Genomic DNA, 22,407 nt, shown 5'->3' on the forward strand with positions numbered 1-22,407 from the left:
ATAAATCAAGTGGGTTGTTAAGATAAAAACAGTATTTTTTACAACTTATAGTTGGATAAGAACATCAAATTGGACACCTTTGATGAAGCTTGGGGTTTGAGATGAGATTAAGGTCAGGCATCCTCAAACCTTGCATTTGCCCATAGAGTATGACTATTATCTTTGAGAGTTAGATCCTCTTTGATACTATAAAATTTATGGTATATGAAAAATAGGGAAACTAGGTAGGTTTATCCCCCTTCAACGATCAAGTTACTCATAACGATGAGTTTGAAAACTTAATAGATAAAATACAAGTTTCAATTTTTATGTACCTTGTTTTTGCCTATGCTATGTTTTTATAACGTTGAAACTAAACTATTTTGGTATATCTATTTGCACCATAGATAACATGATTTTAGGTTAATTGTCTTGTTGTTACATTCATTGATAATAAGTTATTGAACCGTTGCATAATAATGGCTAAGAGATAAGACAGTTGATAAGTGGGCACATTATTATCTAATGATTATGTGTCATGCACTAGGGGCTCCTTTAGGCATTACAAATATGAAAGGAATGGTCATCACATTTATTGCATGCGGGTCTCATCTCAAACCACCCCCCACCACCACACACACACCTAATTTTCATGCATGACTAAGTGATAAGCAAGAAAATTGAAATTGGAGGTGGTTTAAAGACATCATTGATTCTCAAAGATTCATTGTGGTTGCAGAATGATAATTTATTTCCTTGGGTATCTCTACAATCACCTTTGATGTGCCTATATAATCTCCACCTTTATTTTTTGTTTTCTTTTCTATATTACTTTGCATTTTTTTCCTATGATCTTATTTATCTCTCTTTTACGTATTCAAGGTATTATATCTAATATTGATTCTTTGGCTCAGCTTAACTATATCCCAATGAGCATGAGGGTTTTGGACTTCCTTTGTAAAGAACTATGATCCTTCCATCTAGGCCAATGTTATGTTCCAATTGAGCATTTGAAAGTAAGCTTGTGTTTATCGTTGTCACTAGTGTTATGTTACTTCTTTTCTTTTTGTAAAAGTGACATTCCACCATTTCAACCTTTAATATTATCAATGTCTCGATAGTGTTAGCTATTATGGATTTAACCATTGATTACTTCATTGGTGTTAGAGAATCATTATTTTTCTATAAAGTTAAACATCATAACACCAATACTTGGTATAACCCTTCCAACAATAGTCTTAGTGTTTGGTTTTTGGATTCCCATATTCCAAGAAGTGGTAGGATCAAGGATTTCTCTTGGTCAAGGGAAACTAAGAAGGGCTAAACTTCTTAGGAGGTGCTCTTCTTATGTCTTTGTTAAAAGAAGAAAATGGTATTGTAATTCCTCCATTCCACCTTCTTCCTTATTTATTTATTTATACTATCATATTAACCTTACTTATTTTATAGAATCAAGGGGTTACTAAGTGACCCATTTGACTTAGGATTAACATCTAAGGGTCTGATATGTGGTTAGGTTTAGGGGTGTCTTTTTATTACTAAGGGCTTGAATCAAACCTTGTTGATAATTTGTGTTTTACTTGATAGTGGTCATTTTAAGGGCTTTTGCAGTAGACTACTGTAGTTTTGCATTATTGCCACCTTATCCTCAATTTTTGAGGAATTTGTCCTTCACTTTCATAAGGGGTGCCCATGAAGGAAATGGAAATTCCTATCCCTAACTTGCTTGAGGACCTTAGGATTCCAGTAATGCCACTTAGGAAAAAAGTAGCTGATGATGAGGGGTGTACACCACTTAAGAAGAAGTTTAAAAGAGAGGCTCTACTTATGTTTTCACTATTAGAGACGATGTCAAGGTTTATTGCCCCTCTTTTAAAAGGTTGTTTGTTAGGATTTTAATTATACCAACCTAAGATAAATAGCCAATAGGGGGTGAGGGGGGTGAATCAAGTGTCAATCACTTTTTGCAAATTTATACAATTTAACTTAGATAAATGTAAGAGATAAATAAACAACAATAGAACATATGATAATAATGAAGCAATCGTATAAAGTAAATAGAGAATACAAGCTTGAGATTTTTATAATAGTTTCGTGCAACTTAATTTATATATACTCTTCTCAAACTCCAACCAAGATAAGGGTTCTACTAAAGTCTTTGAACTCTTTACATTTGGATTCTCATAAGGAACCCTCCACAAGTCTTAAGAGATGTCTTGCTCTTCAACAATTCCTTAAGTGATACTCCATACTTGAGAATATCGAAGTGATACCTTACACTTAAATTTCTTCCCTTAAGTGATACCTCACATTTGAGCCCACCTCATAAGGTTTACAAGAAATGAATTTATTAATATAAATTCCTAGTTTATAAATTTTTATTAAAAGATACAAAGAAAACTAAAATTGATTAAGTCTACGAAGAATAGAACATAAGTTTAAGCTCAATACACTCAAAATATTTTTTAAAGGTTTAATTAATAATAGTTTGGAATTCTTTATTTATTTATTTATTTTAATAAATGAAGTATGGAGCCTTTATATAGAATTAAAAGGTCAAACTAGCCATTAGAAACAAGTCTTTCAAAATCAAACAATTACATAATCGTTTGCTTACTAGTTATTGGAGCATTTAATGAGTTGCGGAGAATCATTAGAGACTAAAAGATAGATGTGGATGTCTAGTTAGTAGTCCACATTTTAAATGTTTTTTAAAATAGTTATGGAAAAACCGTTGTTAAGAACAATTTTAAAAAATTGTTTTATGATATTTTGCAAAACATTTTTTTTTCAAAACCTGAAATATTTTTAACTTAATTTTTATGTTTTTAAATATATTTTAAAAATAACTTTTATTTGTAATACTTTATTTTTAATTATTCTTCTTATTTGTATAATTATTTTAAAAAAACACATAAAAACAACTTAAAAAATGTTTTCTGAAAACATCAAATTTTTGTTTTTTAAAAAAAGAAAATTATTTTCTATTTTCTAGTTGTTAAACATATTTTCCTATTTTTTATAATTTAGAGAATAAAAAATTATTTTTGAAAATAATTACGAAACAAGGCCTAAATAATTGTCCATGTAGACATCTACTTTGCTTCCAATAGCCATTTTGTTCCAAAATAAAACAAGTGGATGACTGGATGGATGTTCACATGACAAGTGGATGATCAGTTAGACATCACATGATAACTGAATGACTACTTGACTACTTAGGCAAAGTAATTTAATTAAGTCGATAATGTTTTTAAGAAAACTTAAAAGATTTTCATGTTTTAATATTTTTTGTAAAAATTGTATTTTTAAAAATAAAAATTAAAAAATCTAAGAAAGTCACCTTAGGGGTGTTTGATAAAACTTAATATTTATTACTTAATAACTTAAGTTGTCTTTGAGTTAAATTATATTTAAGTTGTTGGCTTAAAATTTATTTCTTATTTGTTACTTTAAGTATTAAGGTTGTTAAATAAAATTAATTTAAAATTTATTTTAAATTATCAAATTAATATATTTAATCATAATAAATTATAATAATTAGGATAAATGAAATTGAGTAACAATAGAGGTCATAGAATAATAACAAAGATCATAAAGGTAATTAAAATAAATAAAGATAAAAATATAAAATAAATATAAGAATTTAAAAATAAGTTATTTTTTTTACTTATTACTTAAAATTATTTTTTACTTTTATACCCTTTTTACCAAATATATTTAATTTACTTAATACATAAATTAAGTTATTAAGTTGCCCACTTAAGTTTTGAATTTTCTTTCCTTAGACGAAAGAGGAAAGAGAAAATAACTCCATGGATGAAAAGAGTTTGGACAATTTTTTTTTTTTTTTTTTTGCTAATTCAACTTGGTAAGAAACTCATCCGTAATTCCTTGATGTCAAAAGCCAATTTTGCACGTTGGTACAAAATGCAAAATATTATTTTCAGTGTTGTTGTGGACTTAGCCAGAGAAAGCAGTATCCACATCAAATTATTATCCACCCTAATCCAATTGTCGTCGTTTTCCGCCACAGCGGGGCTCACAGCTTCTTGGAGAAGTGCTCCTTACCACAAAGCCCTTTTCAATTAGTGCGCCACCCCTCAAATTTTTTCTGGTGTTCGCAGCTCCCACTCCTCTTCCAACAAAAAAACAAGGTATAACCCTAGTCTTCAGCAAACATTTCCACTTAGTTTGTTTTGTTCTTTCTTGTTATTGTGATCTTCTGATACTCTTCTACATTCTTGAATTGCAAAACCCAGTTCTTAAAATTTGATTTTTTAATCAAATTTCTTGATTATTGAGTAGGTACATATGGCTTATTCCGTTCTTGCAAGCCTGCCACCACCATTGTTGGTCCACAGAAGAGAGGCCCTTGTGAGGGCTCTTAATGGATTCCCAGTTTCTATCAATAGAGGTGAGTTTTACAATCCGTTTAGTTGCTGAGAACAGACCGGGAAAATGAAAGAAAATTGTGGGTTTTTTTTGTTTTGTGGTAGAATTTTCAATTCCTTTTACTTTCTTTGCTTGCTCACATAGTATTCCCGATTCCGAACCAAATGGAGCATCACTGATGTTGGTTAAACTAATTTAAACTGTAATGTACTTTTCGGAAGTCTGATCATGTCAATTATCACATCTGCTAATTTGATTCACTTTATTTTTATAGTAAGGTTAAAACATAATGATCTTGGAACTTTGGGAAGTTCTTAAGATGCTGCTTTAATTGCAGTATATGTTCAAGAATGAGGAGTCACTGAACTGCCTAAAGTAGAGAATTGTCTATTTGGTGATTTTTTTATGAGTAGACTGATAAATGCTATTAAAACAGGTATCTGTATTGAAGAGAGGTGAAATGTGGTTGGACCAGGATTTTGGAGGAGAATTTTATGGGCTTTGTCTTTTTAAATTTTTTAACTCGTTCTGCTGGAAACCTTCTGATTAAGATTTTATACTTCAACTTTTAGTTAACTTCAGTCAATATTGAACTGGAACTAATTTGTGGAAGCTTAAGAAGAAAGGTTTTATGACTTTATAGGGGCACTCATTTTGCGGTAGTTTAAATTGTACTCGACTAAAACCCATATGCTAATTTGTGAATGAACATAAAAGTCAGGATTGGAGCTCAGTCAGCTGGTTCATTGAAAATTTCCTTGCTTTAGTTTCTTTACCTTCTTCAGTTTATGGGTTTTTTTTTTAATTTCCATGTTGCAGGGAGACAGAGTTCTTTATCTGTTGTTGCAAAGGCTACAGGAGAAAGTTCTGAATCTTCAACAACCCTGAGCATTGTTAAATCGGTTCAAAATGTTGTGAGTTTTCCACAATTATCTCTTACACATGCTGACGCAGGGTTTTATTCCTTTTTATTATATAATTATCTTAGAAAAATAAAAACAAAAGAGTGAAGCAATTGTTGGCAAAGGCCACATTTAGCACACTTTCGAATGTTTGTGATTGTGTGGCACTTTGTTAAATTTCATGGTTACAGCCTTTGTTATAATAGGTTGACCTAGTTGGAGGCCAAGACTACTATGTTCACCTAATTTGGTTTATATTTTTGCCTCTTTGTTGACATTATGTTAAAATTCCTTATTCTTTGAGTAAAACAAGTTTTCTCCAGCTTTCTGATTTTGCTTCAGTTTGTTTGAAACAGTGGGGCGATCCTGAAGATCGGTTTGCTCTGTTTGGTTTGGGGTTTGCTGCTATAGTAGCTGTATGGGCATCAGCAAATCTGATTACTGTAATTGCCTTATTTCTTTCTTCCTAATATTTGTCAAATTCCTTAGGTATAGGGTGATTCTGAGATATGTGTTAGAAGATTCAGTAAAAGAAAATGAACTTATCCACATCATTTCATGAGCAGATTTACAAAGGGAGATGGAATGAATTGGTGCTGAGTGAGAAGTAACATTTTGCGATTTTCTTTTAGTTTTCTGATCATCAGGACAGGAGGTCTCATCTTAGTAGAGATTTCTCCTAATTTTGGGTATACCCGGGGATTGAATGATGAAATCCCAGAGATTTCTCCAGCATTTGATTGGTCAATTTATAAATGAAATCTAATCATAAACTTGGATAGTTGGCGACAAGAAATTTCCAATTTTAGTTATGTTGAGCACAGTCCTGCCAACTTGATCTTATCTTTTAAGTTGCTCTTTCATTAGGTTTCTGTTTTGCCTGTTGTAGTTGATGACACCATTTTAAGTTGATATTCATATGGATTTATTTTCTTTTATGTCAACAGGCCATCGACAATCTTCCTCTAATCCCAGGTGTATTTGAATTCATTGGGATATTGTATTCCTGGGTAAGTATAATTACTACATATATGATATGATTAGCTTTTAGAAGAGAAGAAAAATGAAAATATGGAATCTTGCTGATTCTTCTATTATACATGTCATTCTCCCATTGTGATACTAACTTCAATATTTTCTGGGTTTCAGTGGTTCATATATCGGTATCTGTTGTTCAAGCCCAACCGGTAAGAAAACTCAAGTGGCTCTCACCTATCAATATATTCTCCAAGATCAAAGCCCCACTTGATGAAATAATCTGCTTTTCTTCTGAGCCTTTCATTTGAAACAAAATAAACATACTGCTAACAAAATTCAAATCAAAAGAAGCATATTTCAGGGAGTACAGAAAATTTTACCTGTTTGGTAATGTTTTCAAAAGTAATCAAATGTATTTTCTAGTTTGAAAAATAGTTTTCTGTTTTCAAGAGGAGAAAACTGTTTTTAAAAAGAGTTCCCAAATTGAGTATGAATTGGCCAGCCAGCATGATAGAAAACCATATATAAAGCAGCATGTGTTTAGGTTTTTCTGCAGTTTGCCTTAGTACATGGACTTTGTGTCTTGTTTGCAGGGAAGAGCTGTTCGAAATCATCAACAAGTCTGTATCGGAAGTACTGGGCCAGTGAAGTCTGCGGCCAGATGGAGCAGCCAAATGTAACTGCGGGTGTATTTTCTGAATACTGGAGCAAATTTCTCAAGTGTTGGCTGGTTTTGTATTGCTTTACCAATGAAAGTTTTATCATCATTTACATCAGGGATAGTATGCTACTTGGGTTCTATGCTAAAATGAATGATCTGGGTTTTATAAGAATGGATTCAACTATGATGCAACTCTTCCAGAATCAAGATTCTGAGAAATGTTGGGATGCAATTAGGGTTTGTCTCTGGTCTACTAATAAATGGGAGCTGGCAGTAATGAAGTCACACACCAATGGCTAATGCTTTGATGCATGATCTGATTACCAGGCAATCTGTTTAAAGAGGAAAAATATATTTGAAATGTTGAAAGTTCTAAATTGTAAACCAATTTTCTAGAATTGGTCATAACCAGAGCCCCCTTAATTATAAGAAGGGTTTTGAGGCATTAGGCCTTCATTTTCATCAAACCCAATCAACCCAGCCATTGAGATCTTGGTTCAACTCAGTCATTTTGGTCATTAGAATTATACATTTTGATCCTCTTTTCAAATTATTTGTTCAAAAATAGTTTTTTTTTTACTCGAAAGTGTTTAGTAAAACTTATTACTTATTATTTAATGACTTAAGTTGATTTAAAATTTATTATTTAATTTTTATTTTAAGTATTAAGGTTAATTGATCAAATTAATTTAAAATTTATTTTAAATCATTAAATTGATATACTTATTCTTATAAATTATAAACAGAGCGAATGATGTCAAGTAATGTGAAGATGTGAAGGTTGTAGAGTAGCAAAAGATATTGTAAAGGTAATTATGATAAATAGAGATAAAATGTAAAATAGAGATGTGGGCTTAAGAACAAATTAATTATTTTTACTTATTATAATTTTTATTTTAAATTATATCATTAAATTATTTTATTAAATATATTTAGTTTATTTAATGAGTTAAATTAAGTTATTAAGTAACTTTAAATTATTTTATCAAAAGACACTTAATTTAGTGTTAATAAAAGATACATTTTCTCTCTAGTTCTCTTCTTCTCTAGAAACCAAAATGCTTCTGCACTTCAAAAGAAAGCTGAAAAGACCCTCTCCTTGCTCTGCGCTCTCCTCTCTCCTCAAACCCACCTTCTTTGCTTCACTCTCTCTTCAATACCAATCCCCAAATCCCTCATTCACATCATCAGCTCCTCAATTCGACAACAATCAAACGCACCTTAAAGCCATTCCTTCTTGTTCTAACCCTCATGCGGAATCCACTTGTCTAACACCCACATACTCTAATTATGCCTCTCTCCTCCAATCTTGTATCGCCCGAAAAGCGATCAAGCCTGGAAAACAACTCCACGCCCAAGTTTGCCTTGCTGGGTTTGGTTTTGATACCGTCATAGCCACCAAACTTGTGAATCTTTATTGTGTTTGTGATTCTTTATCAAGTGCCCGCCTGCTGTTCGATAGAATTCCCAAGCATAATATTTTCCTTTGGAATGTGTTAATTAGAGGGTATGCTTGGAATGGACCCTATGAGGCTGCCGTCCAGCTGTACTACCAAATGTTTGATTATGGGCTTGTGCCCGATAATTTTACCTTCCCATTTGTTCTCAAGGCATGTGCCGCTCTGTCTGCAATTGAGCATGGGAGGGAAATTCATGAGCATGTGGTTCAGACCGGATGGGAAAAGGATGTGTTTGTGGGTGCGGCGCTTATTGATATGTATGCTAAGTGTGGTTGTGTGGGGAGTGCTCGTGAAGTTTTTGATAAGATTTTGGTAAGAGATGCTGTTTTGTGGAACTCTATGCTTGCAGCTTATTCCCAAAATGGCCACCCGGATGCCTGTCTTTCTCTTTGCAGTGAGATGGTGTTGACGGGTCTGAGACCTACCGAGGCTACCCTTGTCACTGCAATCTCGGCCTCAGCTGATAATGCAGCTCTTCCTCAAGGGAGAGAGCTTCATGGGTTGAGTTGGAGGCAAGAGTTTGAATCCCATGACAAAGTGAAAACAGCACTGGTTGATATGTATGCTAAATGTGGTTCAGTAAGGGTTGCACGGAATTTGTTTGAGAGACTTGGAGTGAAAAGAGTTGTTTCTTGGAATGCCATGATTACTGGGTATGCAATGCATGGCCATGCTACTGAAGCACTTGACTTGTTTGAGGAGATGAATAGAGTAGCTAAGCCTGATCATATAACTTTTGTAGGTGTTTTATCAGCTTGCAGCCATGGAGGTTTGCTGGAGGAAGGCTGGATGTTTTTTGAAACAATGATAAGAGATTATAAGATTGATCCAACGGTTCAGCACTATACATGCATGGTTGATCTCCTTGGCCATTCTGGTCGATTGGATGAGGCTTATAATCTTATAATGCAAATGAAAGTGTTGCCAGATTCTGGTGTTTGGGGTGCTTTGTTGAACTCATGCAAAATCCATGCAAATGTGGAGTTGGGGGAAATAGCATTAGAGAGGCTAATTGAGCTCGAACCCGACGATGCTGGCAATTATGTGATTTTATCGAACATTTATGCTCAAGCAGGGAAGTGGGAAGGAGTTGCAAAGCTTAGAAAGTTAATGACTGATAGGAGACTGAAGAAAAGCATTGCTTGTAGCTGGATTGAAGTGAAAAACAAAGTCCATGCATTTCTTTCTGGAGATACTTCACATCCTCTGTCAGATGAGATATACTCAGAGTTAGAGAGGGTGGGAGGACTAATGAAAGAAGCTGGCTATAGCCCGAGTACTGGATCAGTTTTCCATGATGTCGAGGATGATGAGAAGGCTAATATGGTTTGCAGTCACAGCGAGAGACTAGCGATAGCATTTGGACTCATTAGTACGCCCCCTGGAACCAGGCTTCTAATAACTAAGAATCTCCGTATTTGTGAGGACTGCCATGTTGCAATCAAGTTCATATCAAAAATCACCGAGAGGGAAATCACCGTAAGAGATGTTAATCGCTACCACCATTTCAAGGATGGTGTATGTTCTTGTGGTGATTATTGGTGAACTGAGCAAGGGAAAGCCTTAAGGAAATTTTGGGTCTGAGAATTGGTTTCCAACAGAAGCAACTCAAGAGTCTGAAACATAATTTGGGGAGATGTTGTGAAGGAAAATTCAAGAATGAATTTGGCTGGGAGAAAAGCAACAGATGTTAACAGTTAAATTACGTTGGAATGCTACAGAATTTTTTTGAATAGTTCACTGGGCTTCATACCAAGAAACTGTGATCATGTCTCTGTTATTGCTTCAGAAAGCATTGATCTCAAGGATGGGCTATATGGGCAGCTCATAATTGGAAAATTTGGAGCATTTCACTCCCCTCCGGTCTCCAGAGACATTAAATAAAGGAGGGTTTTCGGATTCATACAACAAATGAAAGACTGATGAACTGCAGACATGACAGCCCATTTGAAATGAAAGAATCAGAGTTATCCCCAGATTTCTACCTAATGGAATTCATCATGGTAAGAAGAAGAGCAGTTCTTCTTTTCTGTTGTGATATTCTCTCTCTAAATGTCATACAATTTGAGCAGAGAAGGATGAAGAAGGGGAAAGAGACATGATCTCGCACCATGATATGAGATTTTTATACAGAGTATTGTTAGAGAGTGAAACTTTAAGAAATAAGCCCATATAATATGGAGGAAGGAACTAGTCTCGTCCCCTGATGTGCAAAGATGGTGGAAGAAGATCTTACGATCTAGTTTGAAATTTGAAAGCGCAAATGTCTCCGGTGGAACCATTGCACCAGATCCTGTCCACCAAAAGTTCAAAAAGTCGAAACAAAAAACTATTTTTGGCGGATGAAGTGCAATTCTACTAAAAAAAAAAAAAACATTAGGCATCTTCGGTATCTGTTTTTATTTATTTATTATCTAAAATTATTTTAATTTGTTTTTAATATTTTTATATTCAATATTTTATTTTTAATTATTTTTCGTATTTATATAATTATTTTTTAAATAATAATTAAAAAATAACAAAAAAATTATATTATTTGAAAATACTCTATTTTTTATTTATAAAAATAAAAAACAAAAAACGATTTTCTAATTATCAACAGGCTTTTCTAAATAAAATATTATTCTTGATAACATATTTTTTTTTGTGACTTATCGTTGGAGAAGTTATAATATAATACAGAAAATTTTAAAACATTCTTACTAAATCCAACGCTTAAATTTTATTCTAAAAAATAATATATTTTTATAATAAATTTTAAAAAACAACTTACATGGATTTTCTAAATTAGAAAATTATTTTTTCTATTTTCAAGAATAATGACGAAGTATATGCTTTATAAAATTTAATTACCATGGTTCAACGTCGCTAAGGCAGAGCTGGTTCGTCCCATGCGCGCCAGGCTCCAGCGGGAAACTGAGAGTGCTAACTTAAAACGGGCGCACGTTAGCACATACCGTGGCCTTTCTCTCTCTCTCCTCCTCCCACTCGACTGCATTGGAGCAACGGTTTTCGAAACTCTCGCGGGGACTTCGTTCTCTCATGTGACGTCAACACCCCAGGCGCATTTTAGCCCTGCTCTTCCCCTGGCTCTGTTGCTTTGCTTCCCTGGTCTCTCCATATCCCGAAGCTGTTTCTCTCTCCAAAGCTTCTTCAGATCACCTGCATTTCCTCCTTCCGTAGAAGGTATTGAACCTCGCGATCTCTCTATAAATGCAGAGTTCTGCATTTTGGAAACGGCATCGTTTTTGCGTGTTTTTGTTTTGCTGATCTTGAAAACTTTTCTGAACTTCTGAGCTTTTGATCCTCTGCTGTCGTTTTGAAGCAGACGGTATGTTTGAGTTTTATTGATCTCGAAAACGACCATGTTTTGGCCTGTTTGTGTTTTTCCGTAAAATCGGCGATGTTTGTGTGTTTGTCTTGTTTGGAGACTAACGGTGTTATTTATGTTAAACGGATTTTGAAGTTGATGTTTGAACTGGCATTCTACTTTTGATCTGTTTACAATTCTGTGTGTTGTAAAATGCTGTTGAGATGTGAAGTTTTATTGAATCAGATCTATAGTCACAGTAACCGTGAATGCAGATTTCTCTATCTTGATTTTCCATGCAATTGTATGCCGCGATAGAGATATGATTGATTGCTCTGAGACAGTGATGAGTATACTAGCATTTGGAAAAAAAAAACTGACAGTTGGATTAGTTATTGGTTGATCAGGTGCGATAGTTTGGCTGCTGAATGTTGATTTTTGAAGTAGGTGAAAATGCGGGAGCGGCAGTATAAGCGCACAGCATCCAAAGACTACCTCACTGGTTTGGACAGAGAGGAAAGTATAGGTAGAAAATAATAGCTCTATCATTTAAATCTAATTAAAATTTATAATTTAATTTATGTTACTTTCCTAATAATATTTATTGCGGTGGTGAGAAATCAGGGAATTTCCTTGGATCCAAAGTTTTACATGAAATAAGTTTTAAGCAGATTTGTGATCTAGAACTTGATTATTGCTCCTTACTGATGTGACACTGGTCATGTAAGAAAGAAATATCAGCAGCAAGCAATAGAATAAAGAAAAGTTGGGAAGAAAATATTTACCTTTTCATAATTTCTACATAATAATTAGAAGAGAATTGCTATATAAGGCTTGTAGCTTTTTTCTTTTATTCCACAATTAACTGAGCATCATTGTGCTTTAATTCCAAAACTGCTAGGGGAATTGGTAAAATGATAAAGCCTAAGGTGCTTTGAATTCATTATCTGATTTGGTTTTGCAAGAGCAGATGTTTTGGAAGCAATATTTTCTCTTCTTAAATGATGATTTTATATTACTATTAATGACACTAAATTGGTTGGGCCTGATTTTTATTTTTCATTTTTTATGGATGCTAGTCCGTTTTCATAATGTTGCTGGGAAAGAATCTGGAAACCCTTCATGGAGCCTTTCCTTGCCACATATACTTGTAGCAACTGTTTGTTCATTCTTGTTTGGCTACCACCTTGGGTATGTCCCCAAACTTTGAAACTCATAATCCTTCCTCTATTTTTTATGCTTTCAAAAAGCAAGAAAGAGAATTAATGTAATTGTTTTTTTGGCTTGTTTATGTTCATGCAGAGTAGTCAATGAGACTCTAGAAATCATTTCTTTAGACCTTGGCTTTAATGGGAGTACCCTGGCTGAAGGTACTTCATGTGATGTTCTTAATCTTATATTTTTATTTATTTTTCTGCATTTCCGTTTCCATTCTAATAGCTTATTTTTTGTTAATGAAGGTCTAGTGGTGAGTACATGTTTAGGGGGTGCCTTTGTTGGATCTCTATTCAGTGGTTGGATTGCAGATGGGATTGGGCGCCGCAGAGCATTCCAATTGTGTGCTTTACCGATGATAATTGGGGCTTCAATGAGGTTATTAAAATATTAAGCCCATGCTCCTTTATTTTTTTAGTTTTGTGTGTGTGTGGGTGTGTGTTCTTTTAAATTTTCTCTAGTGGTGTTTATTTTATTTCATTGGTAGGGCAGCTAATATTATTTCATGGTAAGAACATACGACTTAATTCTTTCTAGAGAACTGACTGGATTTTTTTTATTTGGCAACAAAGTGGGTTATTTTGCTTGATGTTTCATGTCTTCTTAGTCTGAAACTGTGCTATCATAACCTATAATGCTTAAATGATATAAAAGAGTGACTATGAAACTGGTAGGCAACAGACATGGTGGTCTTCCAGTTCAAAGACTAGTTACATTGTTTAATTAACTAGACCTACTTATTATGTGTAGATAGATGGTGATTTATGTGCTACTTATCTGATCATTTTATTTTATTGAAAATTATATTGATGAGGAAGAATGTGTTTGGTTTGTGATGAAAACCTACCAAATGAAGAAAGGACAAGAGAGATATGATACTGAGTGTTTTTAGTGCCAAATTCATAGTTTCTGGCATACAACTTGCATGTTATTTTTACCTGCTATGACTTGAAACTAAGTCGCACAACTTATGATTATAATTTTTAATAGGAAAAACTTATAGTTTGTATTTTTTTCACCATGCTGTATGCTCAAGAAAGGAGGGGTGCTAAAGATTATCAAATATATCATCAATGCTATCAAGTACACATGATCCATCCTTTAAAAGCAGTAAAAATTGTGACATATTCGAAGTTCCACTTCCCTTGTCTTAAATTCTTTCCGGTGAATCTTCCTTGCCCGGAATACATCTTTTCTTTCTTGCTCTGAATTGTCCTTGTCATCTATCATGACCCCAAGGCAGAGTATGGTCCACCTATCATTTTTACTGTTATCTGAAATTATGTGGAGCTTACTAAAAGGATCTCCACACCTGTACTTGCAGTGCAACAACAAGAAGTCTGGAGGGTATGCTTCTTGGAAGGTTTCTTGTTGGGACTGGAATGGGTATTGGCCCACCTGTTGTTTCTCTCTATGTGGCAGAGGTATGAGAACTGATTTTTTTTTTTTCTTTTACACTATTAGTTGACATTGCTCACTCCAATTATTGGTGTCTGATTGTGCTTTATCCTCCTGAGCAGGTTTCACCCACGTTTGTAAGGGGTACTTTTGGGAGCTTCACTCAGATTGCAACATGTATTGGGCTTATTGGTGCCCTATTGATTGGAATCCCTGCCAAGGAAATTGATGGTTGGTAAGAAACATTTTGGAACTTAAATGATCATCTTAGATTAGTTCCCTTCTTTCTGAATCATGTTTTCTTTTTGAATGCAAAATTGAAACACTTGATTTTTAACTTGATGATGTGCTCAGGTGGCGGGTTTGTTTTTGGGTATCTGCATTTCCTGCTGCAATACTTGCTTTTTTAATGGAGTTCTCTGCAGAGAGTCCTCATTGGCTTTTGAAGGTCATCTTTTCTCACTGTAATTTGATAGTGTCTTAAACAAGTTTTTTCCGGTGTTGGATTTTACATTTGTTTCTTCATGAGTAGGTTGTGATGGGTCCAAATAAAGTAGTCCAGAAAAAATTTAGTATTTTCTTTATACAAACAAATATTTAAAGAATGAACTTAATCTGATCAAATCTTGGTAAACCCGAGTTTGATTTAGATCTTCTTATTTCTGTCTTTTATTAAGAAATCATCCAATCTGCTTGTGAATAACTCTAAATCAACGTCCATACTTGAATAGTTCTTTTGACTGCTATACTTTTCTTGGATGCTTTGGGGTTAGTATGATGCAGTCTTTTTTGCTTATGCATTTTTAATGAATATCATAGCCTTTTTTCCCTGGTTCCTTGTATACCTTATCTTGAAAAGGTGAATAGGTGTTGTGGTGTTGTGGAACAATTTTAAAAAAAAATCCCAACAAAGATTACCTAACCTTAGACTTTCTCAATGTCAAGAAATTTCTCTTCCAACAACTATTCAACAAAGCATAACATCCACAAGCAAGAGTGTATGCAACAACACTCTCCCAACAATTTATAAATGCAAACCACATGCAAATGCTTCAACAATCCTCAAAAATAAATCAAAAGAACAATAATTTGTTCAACTCACATCAATTCACTTCATGATATCATTAACCAAAATGAGCAAAAAAATTATTAAGGATATTCCATGGATTATCACACTTATATCACCTCATATTTCTTCCATTCAACATTTATACCCAAGTAATCAATGATATCAAAAACAAAAATTAAATCAAAGTGTAGAGTAAGAGAAAGAGATAATTAACACCGGATTTTAACGTGGAAAACCTCCGAAGAGATCAAAAACCACGGGCCTACCACCAATTGAAAAACTCCACCATGAAGAATTAAAAACCGAGTACAAGGTTTTACCTAGCTCAAGCCAACCAATCCTTCTCGGACCACTTGACTAGTACTTTCACTTTCAACTTCTCACCTTCATCTTCTGGAGCACACTTGGAGTCCGCACCGAGTTTAATCTCGGCCTCTTCTTGAATCCACACAAGAAAAAAATGGGTTTTTGCACAAACCCAAATAGAATGAGAGATTGAGATATGAATGAAGGAATGAATCAACTCATTTATTGCTCAAGAAAATCCATTAAAAACTTGTTTGGAAAACATTAAAAGAAGTGGATTTTCTTTGCAATCAAAAACCCTAAATTAGGAAAACAAGATAAGAAAATGAAGAACACATGGAGTGGCTGCTCTCTTCACGTTTTCTGCAGTCCCTCACCAGAAAAATGAGAGAAGATTGTTTTTTTAAAGAGTAAAGAGAAACCCTTAATCTAATGGCTAAGATTTGATCTAAAAAAAATTAGTTAGATCGATCCACCCCTGCACCTGGATCGATCCAGAAACAAGGGAATAAAAGTCTTGCACCAAAAACCATTTCTCCCAACTTTCTAACACATTTAAAGATTAAAAACCGGGCTGATTCACATTCAATCACCACACACTCGACTACATACCTCAGCCTCTTAGCAAAGTCTTAGTCTTCAAAGTCAAGTGGTCCGAAAAGGAATTGGAAAACCGAGTTAGGGGATACTTATAAATTTTGTTCGGAATTGCTAACCTAGCTAAACACTCACACTTATCTTGTCCCTTGATAATTGTTCCCATCCTCCAGCAAATGCTTTATTCCATTCTTTCCTGATAAGAAACAATGTGTTTCATATATATTTTGCATGTGAGTAATTACAAGAAGGACAAAATATCCTTCAAATATTTATAGAGGAAAAATACAATTTAACAAGATCATGAAACAGTTTCACATCTGTAGAAAATTGATGCAGCAAGGTGAAGATCTGATGGTTACAAGGCAAAGGTGGGTAAAATGTTCTCCAACCTAAGGCAGAAAAAATCTGATTTTTGATCAGTTTTCTGCCATTCTGAGCAAAGAATGGCTTGAAATCTATGAGCTCCGCATTTCAAAACTTATGCCACTAAACAAGAACAAGAGGAAAAAGAACACTCTAAAATCTGAATCTATCACTTCTAAGTTACTTGAAATGAAAGTTATCTTACCCCTAAATATATTAAAACAGTAATTTGCTCGTGGATGACTCAATTAATTGTAAAGAAACAAAATTCAATACCCGACAAAAGCCTACTCTACAAAAAAGCCATAAAACTAACCCAGTTCCAGAATTAGGAAAATTGTGAAGTACACCTATAGAACAAAACCTCAATAAGCTAGAAGAAGATCTATATAATTGAAACACGTTTTAAAACATCCTGCTGAGCTAAAAATTGAATAAATCAGCCTTTTAGGTTTTCTAGAGTTTGGAGCCCATTGTCTTCCTTTCACATCAAAAACTAGAAACTCAATCCTGATCACATCTGAAGTGCCCCAAATAAGTTTCAGTTATGTCCAACTGTTGCATAGTTGAACCTCATGGAGTGCTGATAAATTACCATGAATGTCTTCACTTTTTTCTGTTATGTTAGTATCATCAGTCTTACTGCATTTTTGGGGTAATCCATTAGTTGATGATTTTTTCCGAAGTAGATGGTTACCTTTGTTTCTGGACTTGGTTCAGAAAGGAAGGGCAGCTGAAGCTGAAGCTGAATTTGAGAAGCTTTTAGGAGGATTACACGTCAAATCTGCAATAGCAGAATTGTTAAAGTTGGAAAGAGGGGAAGAAGTAGATGCTGTAAAGCTGTCAGACTTATTCTTTGGACACTACTTTAGAGGTAATATGCTAAATTATTAGTGTTTTATCCACTATGTTTATTTTGAGTTGATTTATCTGAATTTATTTCACAGTGGTTTTCATTGGATCAAGCCTATTTGCTTTACAACAGCTTTCTGGCATAAATGCTGTGTTCTATTTCTCTTCAACTGTCTTCAAAGGAGCTGGAGTACCTCCAGACCTTGCAAATATGTGTGTTGGAATTGCAAATTTATCAGGTAAAGATCACTGACTTCAGTTGCAAATATCTCAGTTTTGCATTCCAAAATTATGATTAGCCATTTCTTTACTGTACCCTTTAAACTTCTTTAGGGTCAATCATTGCAATGATTTTGATGGACAAACTGGGAAGGAGAGTGCTTCTTCTAGTGAGTTTCTCAGGCATGGTAAGTTAAAACTTTGGCCAACTTCCATTTCTAGTTAATCGACAACTGGTTGCACCATGGCAGTGTATTATGAACAGGAAAAATGGTATCTTAAAGCCTCATGGGATTCCCCTCCAGACATACAAGTGACATAATTGCACAATATTTGATCGTCCAACTTGGGAAATTTTATGCAGCATAATTTGCCTCACTGAATGATAATATTATCTCTGGATATCTGACCATGCTTTTCTGATGGCTGAACAGAAACCTAGTCACATTAGAAAGTTATATTCACTTGAGAGGGGAAATATTGAGTAGCAAAATTGTCTGGATTACTTCTTCTTTCACAATTCTTGGTCCTATTAATTCTAGAGCAATGAAGAATGCAACTTTCTAATATTTGAATTTTTGGGTTTTTCCCATCTTAATTGCAAACTTCAAAAATTGAAAAAAATGGTCATTTTGGAGATCATCTGACCAAACTTCTGAATTTCAGACTTTGTGTGAAATTCATCAGATGATCAGTTGTGTCAGTTTCTGCAGTTGTGAAGGCTGTGGTATCCATTAACTTATATGCTGTTCATTCTGTTCAAGCTTCTAATTCAGCATTATGTGACAGAAAAACTGTCAAGCTTCATCCAACTAAGCATTACACATTTGATTGGTTCAGGCAGCCTCAATGGGCCTTCAAGTCACTGCAGCGAGTTCTTTTGCATCAGAATCTGGAGCATTGTATCTATCTGTCGGTGGCATGCTGCTGTGAGTTGTCAATACTCATCAACGAGATCTTGAAGAAAACCATAAGAATATTATATAAAGAACAAGGATCAAAATTCCATCTTCATCTCAATAATATATGCAAATTACAGTCACAATATTGGCAGGCTTGTTTGTGTTTTTATTTATATGCAGCAAGATAATTATGAGTTTATGGGCCAGTTACCATATTATTCTTTTGAGAAAAAAAATAAAAATGAAGTGATATTCTAAACTCATGATAGCTTGATCCAAATATTTAGTTATAGAAGCAGCTTCGACCCATCTTGGATTTAAATTTCAGGGTACAGATTGGAATCTGTGTGAGTAAAATATTCCAGAACTTGATCAGTGAAGAAATGAAATTTATGATGTATATATATGTATTGTAAGTTGTTGTAAATTGTTGGAAAATTGTGATGAGTAATCACACCCAGGTGGCCATGGTATCCATTACGGCCTAAACCATCTTTATATAACTTGGAAAGAGAACTGAGGGGAAACAAACAACTTTAAAACTTTTGCTATGTCAATAACATGATATCCTTCCCTAATTGAAAAGTTGTTTATGCAGGTGTGTCTTGACATTTTCTCTGGGTGCTGGTCCAGTCCCAGGTCTCCTCCTTGCGGAAATATTCCCCAGCCGAATTAGGGCAAAGGCAATGGCAGTATGCTTGGCTGTGCATTGGGTACTTCCATTGTTCTCTGTGTTATTGTTATATTTCCTTTTTTTTTCTCTCTTGCCATCTCTGGGACCTCAAATCTAGACATATAATGCAAAAACTGAGTTTTACAACCCTATGTTCTTCTATTCCTTTTTCCATTTTAAAAACTAAGTTTTACAAATTTATGCCATTTTTTCTTTTTTTCTTTTCCTTTATAAGACATGATCTACATTTTGAACTACTTGAATGTTACTTCAACATTGCTTATTGTTTCTCTTTGGAAACTATAAAATATGGGTTTGAAGATAGTACAGCTGGGCCATGGCTAATAGACTAATTATAGGCATAGGGTTTTGAGCATTAAATTTAAGACTGACCTCCTCAAAGGAGAAGCTATGACTTGTAATTTGATACTCTTAATTTGTACTTTAAATCGGTAAATTGAAAATTTCTTTTTAAGTCAATAAATTTGTGACAGTTGCGCTTAATTTAAGATACTCAAGGGTTTTTCATTGGTTTCTATTATTTATTGATTCTTGCAAATTATGAAGTAAATGCAATTTTGAGGTCCCCTTCAAATCAATTTTTTGGCATTGCTCCTAGTCTGTAACATATACCGAGGGTTTTGGTTTTGGCCTTTGTTTGGTGGGATCTTTTTATTTTCCCATTTACTTTTCATTTTTAGACTTTATGAACTCTTGATGTCATATTCTTATAAAGTTAAGCATTTTGAACAGGTGATAAATTTCTTTGTTGGTCTACTTTTTCTACGCTTGCTGGAGCAAATTGGGCCCCAGATCTTGTACACAATCTTTGCTACATTTTGCTTGATAGCCGTGGCTTTTGTGAAGAAGAATGTGGTGGAAACCAAAGGCAAATCACTCCAAGAAATTGAGGTTGCTCTTCTTGCACCTGAGTAGAGAGGTATTTTCTTGTTATTCACTGTATTATTTGGCATTATAATTGTTGAAATTCAGCTAAGCAAAATGATTGGTGAAGTTTTGGGATCAACTTTGTATAATTCTTGGAGCCAGGTTAAGATTCTTGATTGTACTTGCATCACAGCTTTCTTCTTGTTTATTAATGAAAGTGGTTCAATCTTATATACTTTTAGAGTCTTTGACTTTTGCTTCTCACGAATGTTGCTTCTTTGTAACCATTTTTGCCTCCATAAAGGTTTTTTTTTTTTCTTTAGGTTCTTAGTTTTTTCAATTGAAAGTTCGGCTGACTTGTGTATCTGTAACATCTGGTTGGAAGACTTATACAACCCAGTTAGGAGTCAATTGCCGAGATCTTGGATAGTTACAAAATATATTGAGTAGCTACCTTGTTGTACTATAAAGAAACTCTCAGAATTTTGAATGATTCTTGTTGGGAAGGTGACTAATGTAATATCATAGACTGGACCATACTTCATTTCCCGGTTTTCAAACACAAAATTTAACTAGATTCTAGTAATGTCCTGCTGATTTGGTGAAGGTTGTCTTCATTTGTTCTTTGGTGGAATGCAAAAAGATGATGTGATTTATGCTTCTCTTGGAATGAAGGTCTTTTGGGAAATAAAGTTTCTTTTTCTGAATTCAAGTGACAGTTGATGTATGCCTTCTTTATCATAATCCCTTTATGCCTTGTTTTCCATGATGCTTAACATTAACATGATGAGTTCCATTAGCCCCAGATAATTTTAACTTACGATAGATATGAGTTAAACCCTGGAAATTATGTTTTTCCACACATGAATAGAAAAGTCAGTCTGATGGATGTATTGAAAGAAAAAAAAAAAACAATACTACCAGTCCTTATCAGAACGTGAACTTGTGAATGCAAGTATTCATCAAAAAAAAAAAAAACTTGTGAATGCAAGAGATCTCTTTTGTTTTTTGATGAATTTGATCCATGAGGCCCACAAATCTTCCCCAATGGTGAATCATGTCACCTGCAGGAAGCATCAGTCTTGCACACCAGGGATCTTGTGTGCATGGACTAGTGAGAAATGATATTGAACATGTGGAAGAAGCCATGTTTAGAGTGCTAAGAGCAGTTACCAAATCAAATTGGGTCAGTTGGTGTGTTTTATGGGGTGCAGTTTGCAAGGTGGCTCCTCCGGAGCTTTTGGATTACTGCCTCAAGAAACTTGGAGGAAAACTGATGTCTGATGGTGTGGTTGTTCAGGTCCTCATGCAATCCTGATTCAGTTGCTGTTGTGCACAGGATGGTAACTTCACTTTTTATCTTCATCAATTTTTGGTTTAATTTTCTTCTTGAATAAAACTACAAAGTCTGTACGCTTTAAAGACTACCTTTAGTCTAACCCAGTTAATAGCCATCCCAAGTCACAATAGTATGTGGTTTTTTTTCCTCCCTAATGAGGCACAGTATAGATGATTAGCAATGCCAACTATCAGAGTGTTGTCTTGAATAAGCATGAGGCTAGTGCTTGCAATAGTTTATTGGGTTTCAATTGATACTAGCATTAGTCAGTTATAATTTTGGAATTCCTGGGGTTGTGCCTTGTAAGCTTTAGTTTGTTGAACCCTGGAAGATCATCATTCATCTCTTTTTGTGGTTTACTTTGTTAGAGACTTGATCTGGGAAGCATTCCCTCAAATGGAATTGCTGCTTGCACTAATTTTACTTTCTAATGTTGCTGATTAGAGCAACATCTCCATGGACGATGCTTAGCTATGGGCCTCGAGCAAAGAGGGACCTTGCAATCACCTTAAATTCAAAGCCCCTGGACTTCAAGCAGTTTGTGAAAGACTACAAGCCTAAGAAGGAGTTGTCAATCACAAATCCATTTGGAGTTCATCTCTCATGCCTAGTGGAACTCATCGACCTATCTGAAGAGGGTGACACAAAATCACCACTAGAACTAATTGTTTATCTCTAAATGCCACCATTTTTTACCTCAAGCTTGGAACCTCAAGGGATTTTTAGGATGTATATTTGATGTTCAAAAGATTCAAAGCTAAAGAGCTCGTTGGCCATGCTGGGGTAGATGAGTCCACCTGGCTCAAGCTCTTGTTAGGTTCAATCGGAATAGTTGAAGTTAGAGGAATATTCCATGGGAAGAACGGCCTAAGTAGGTTTAGAATGGAGAGAGGACTTG

General features: G+C 34.5%; 3 protein-coding genes across 4 annotated transcripts; all 3 read left to right on the forward strand.

Moving 5' to 3' along the window:
• The first annotated feature begins 704 nt into the window (after positions 1-704).
• LOC100258354 (protein CURVATURE THYLAKOID 1C, chloroplastic) lies at positions 705-7,099 on the forward strand. Its single transcript, XM_002284501.5, has 8 exons — positions 705-739; positions 4,016-4,136; positions 4,288-4,396; positions 5,194-5,288; positions 5,633-5,719; positions 6,224-6,286; positions 6,426-6,463; positions 6,848-7,099. Exons 1-8 carry the CDS (start codon positions 720-722, stop codon positions 6,900-6,902), a joined length of 588 nt encoding a protein of 195 aa, XP_002284537.2. The 5' UTR covers positions 705-719; the 3' UTR covers positions 6,903-7,099.
• Positions 7,100-7,944: 845 nt separating this feature from the next.
• Positions 7,945-10,722, forward strand: LOC100241261 (pentatricopeptide repeat-containing protein At2g01510, mitochondrial). The gene has a single exon (XM_002284509.4). The coding sequence runs from the start codon at positions 7,974-7,976 to the stop codon at positions 9,918-9,920; it is 1,947 nt and encodes a 648-aa protein (XP_002284545.2). The 5' UTR covers positions 7,945-7,973; the 3' UTR covers positions 9,921-10,722.
• Positions 10,723-11,053: 331 nt separating this feature from the next.
• Positions 11,054-20,611, forward strand: LOC100258385 (probable plastidic glucose transporter 3). 2 transcript variants are annotated; one of them, XM_059739498.1, is made up of 14 exons: positions 11,054-11,561; positions 12,093-12,211; positions 12,765-12,876; positions 12,988-13,055; positions 13,146-13,278; positions 14,225-14,324; positions 14,421-14,533; positions 14,653-14,746; positions 17,357-17,510; positions 17,584-17,727; positions 17,822-17,895; positions 18,548-18,636; positions 19,208-19,322; positions 20,036-20,611. In XM_059739498.1, the coding sequence occupies exons 2-14, from the start codon at positions 12,139-12,141 to the stop codon at positions 20,216-20,218; spliced, it is 1,452 nt and encodes a 483-aa protein (XP_059595481.1). In that variant the 5' UTR covers positions 11,054-11,561; positions 12,093-12,138; the 3' UTR covers positions 20,219-20,611. The 2 variants fall into 2 exon arrangements, with proteins under 2 accessions (XP_059595481.1, XP_059595482.1); XM_059739499.1 differs by having other exon boundaries at positions 17,622-17,727; positions 20,036-20,143.
• The last annotated feature ends 1,796 nt before the right edge of the window (positions 20,612-22,407 follow it).

Source organism: Vitis vinifera, chromosome 9 (genome assembly GCF_030704535.1).
Source record: "Vitis vinifera cultivar Pinot Noir 40024 chromosome 9, ASM3070453v1".
In the NCBI taxonomy this organism is placed as follows: Eukaryota; Viridiplantae; Streptophyta; class Magnoliopsida; order Vitales; family Vitaceae; genus Vitis; species Vitis vinifera.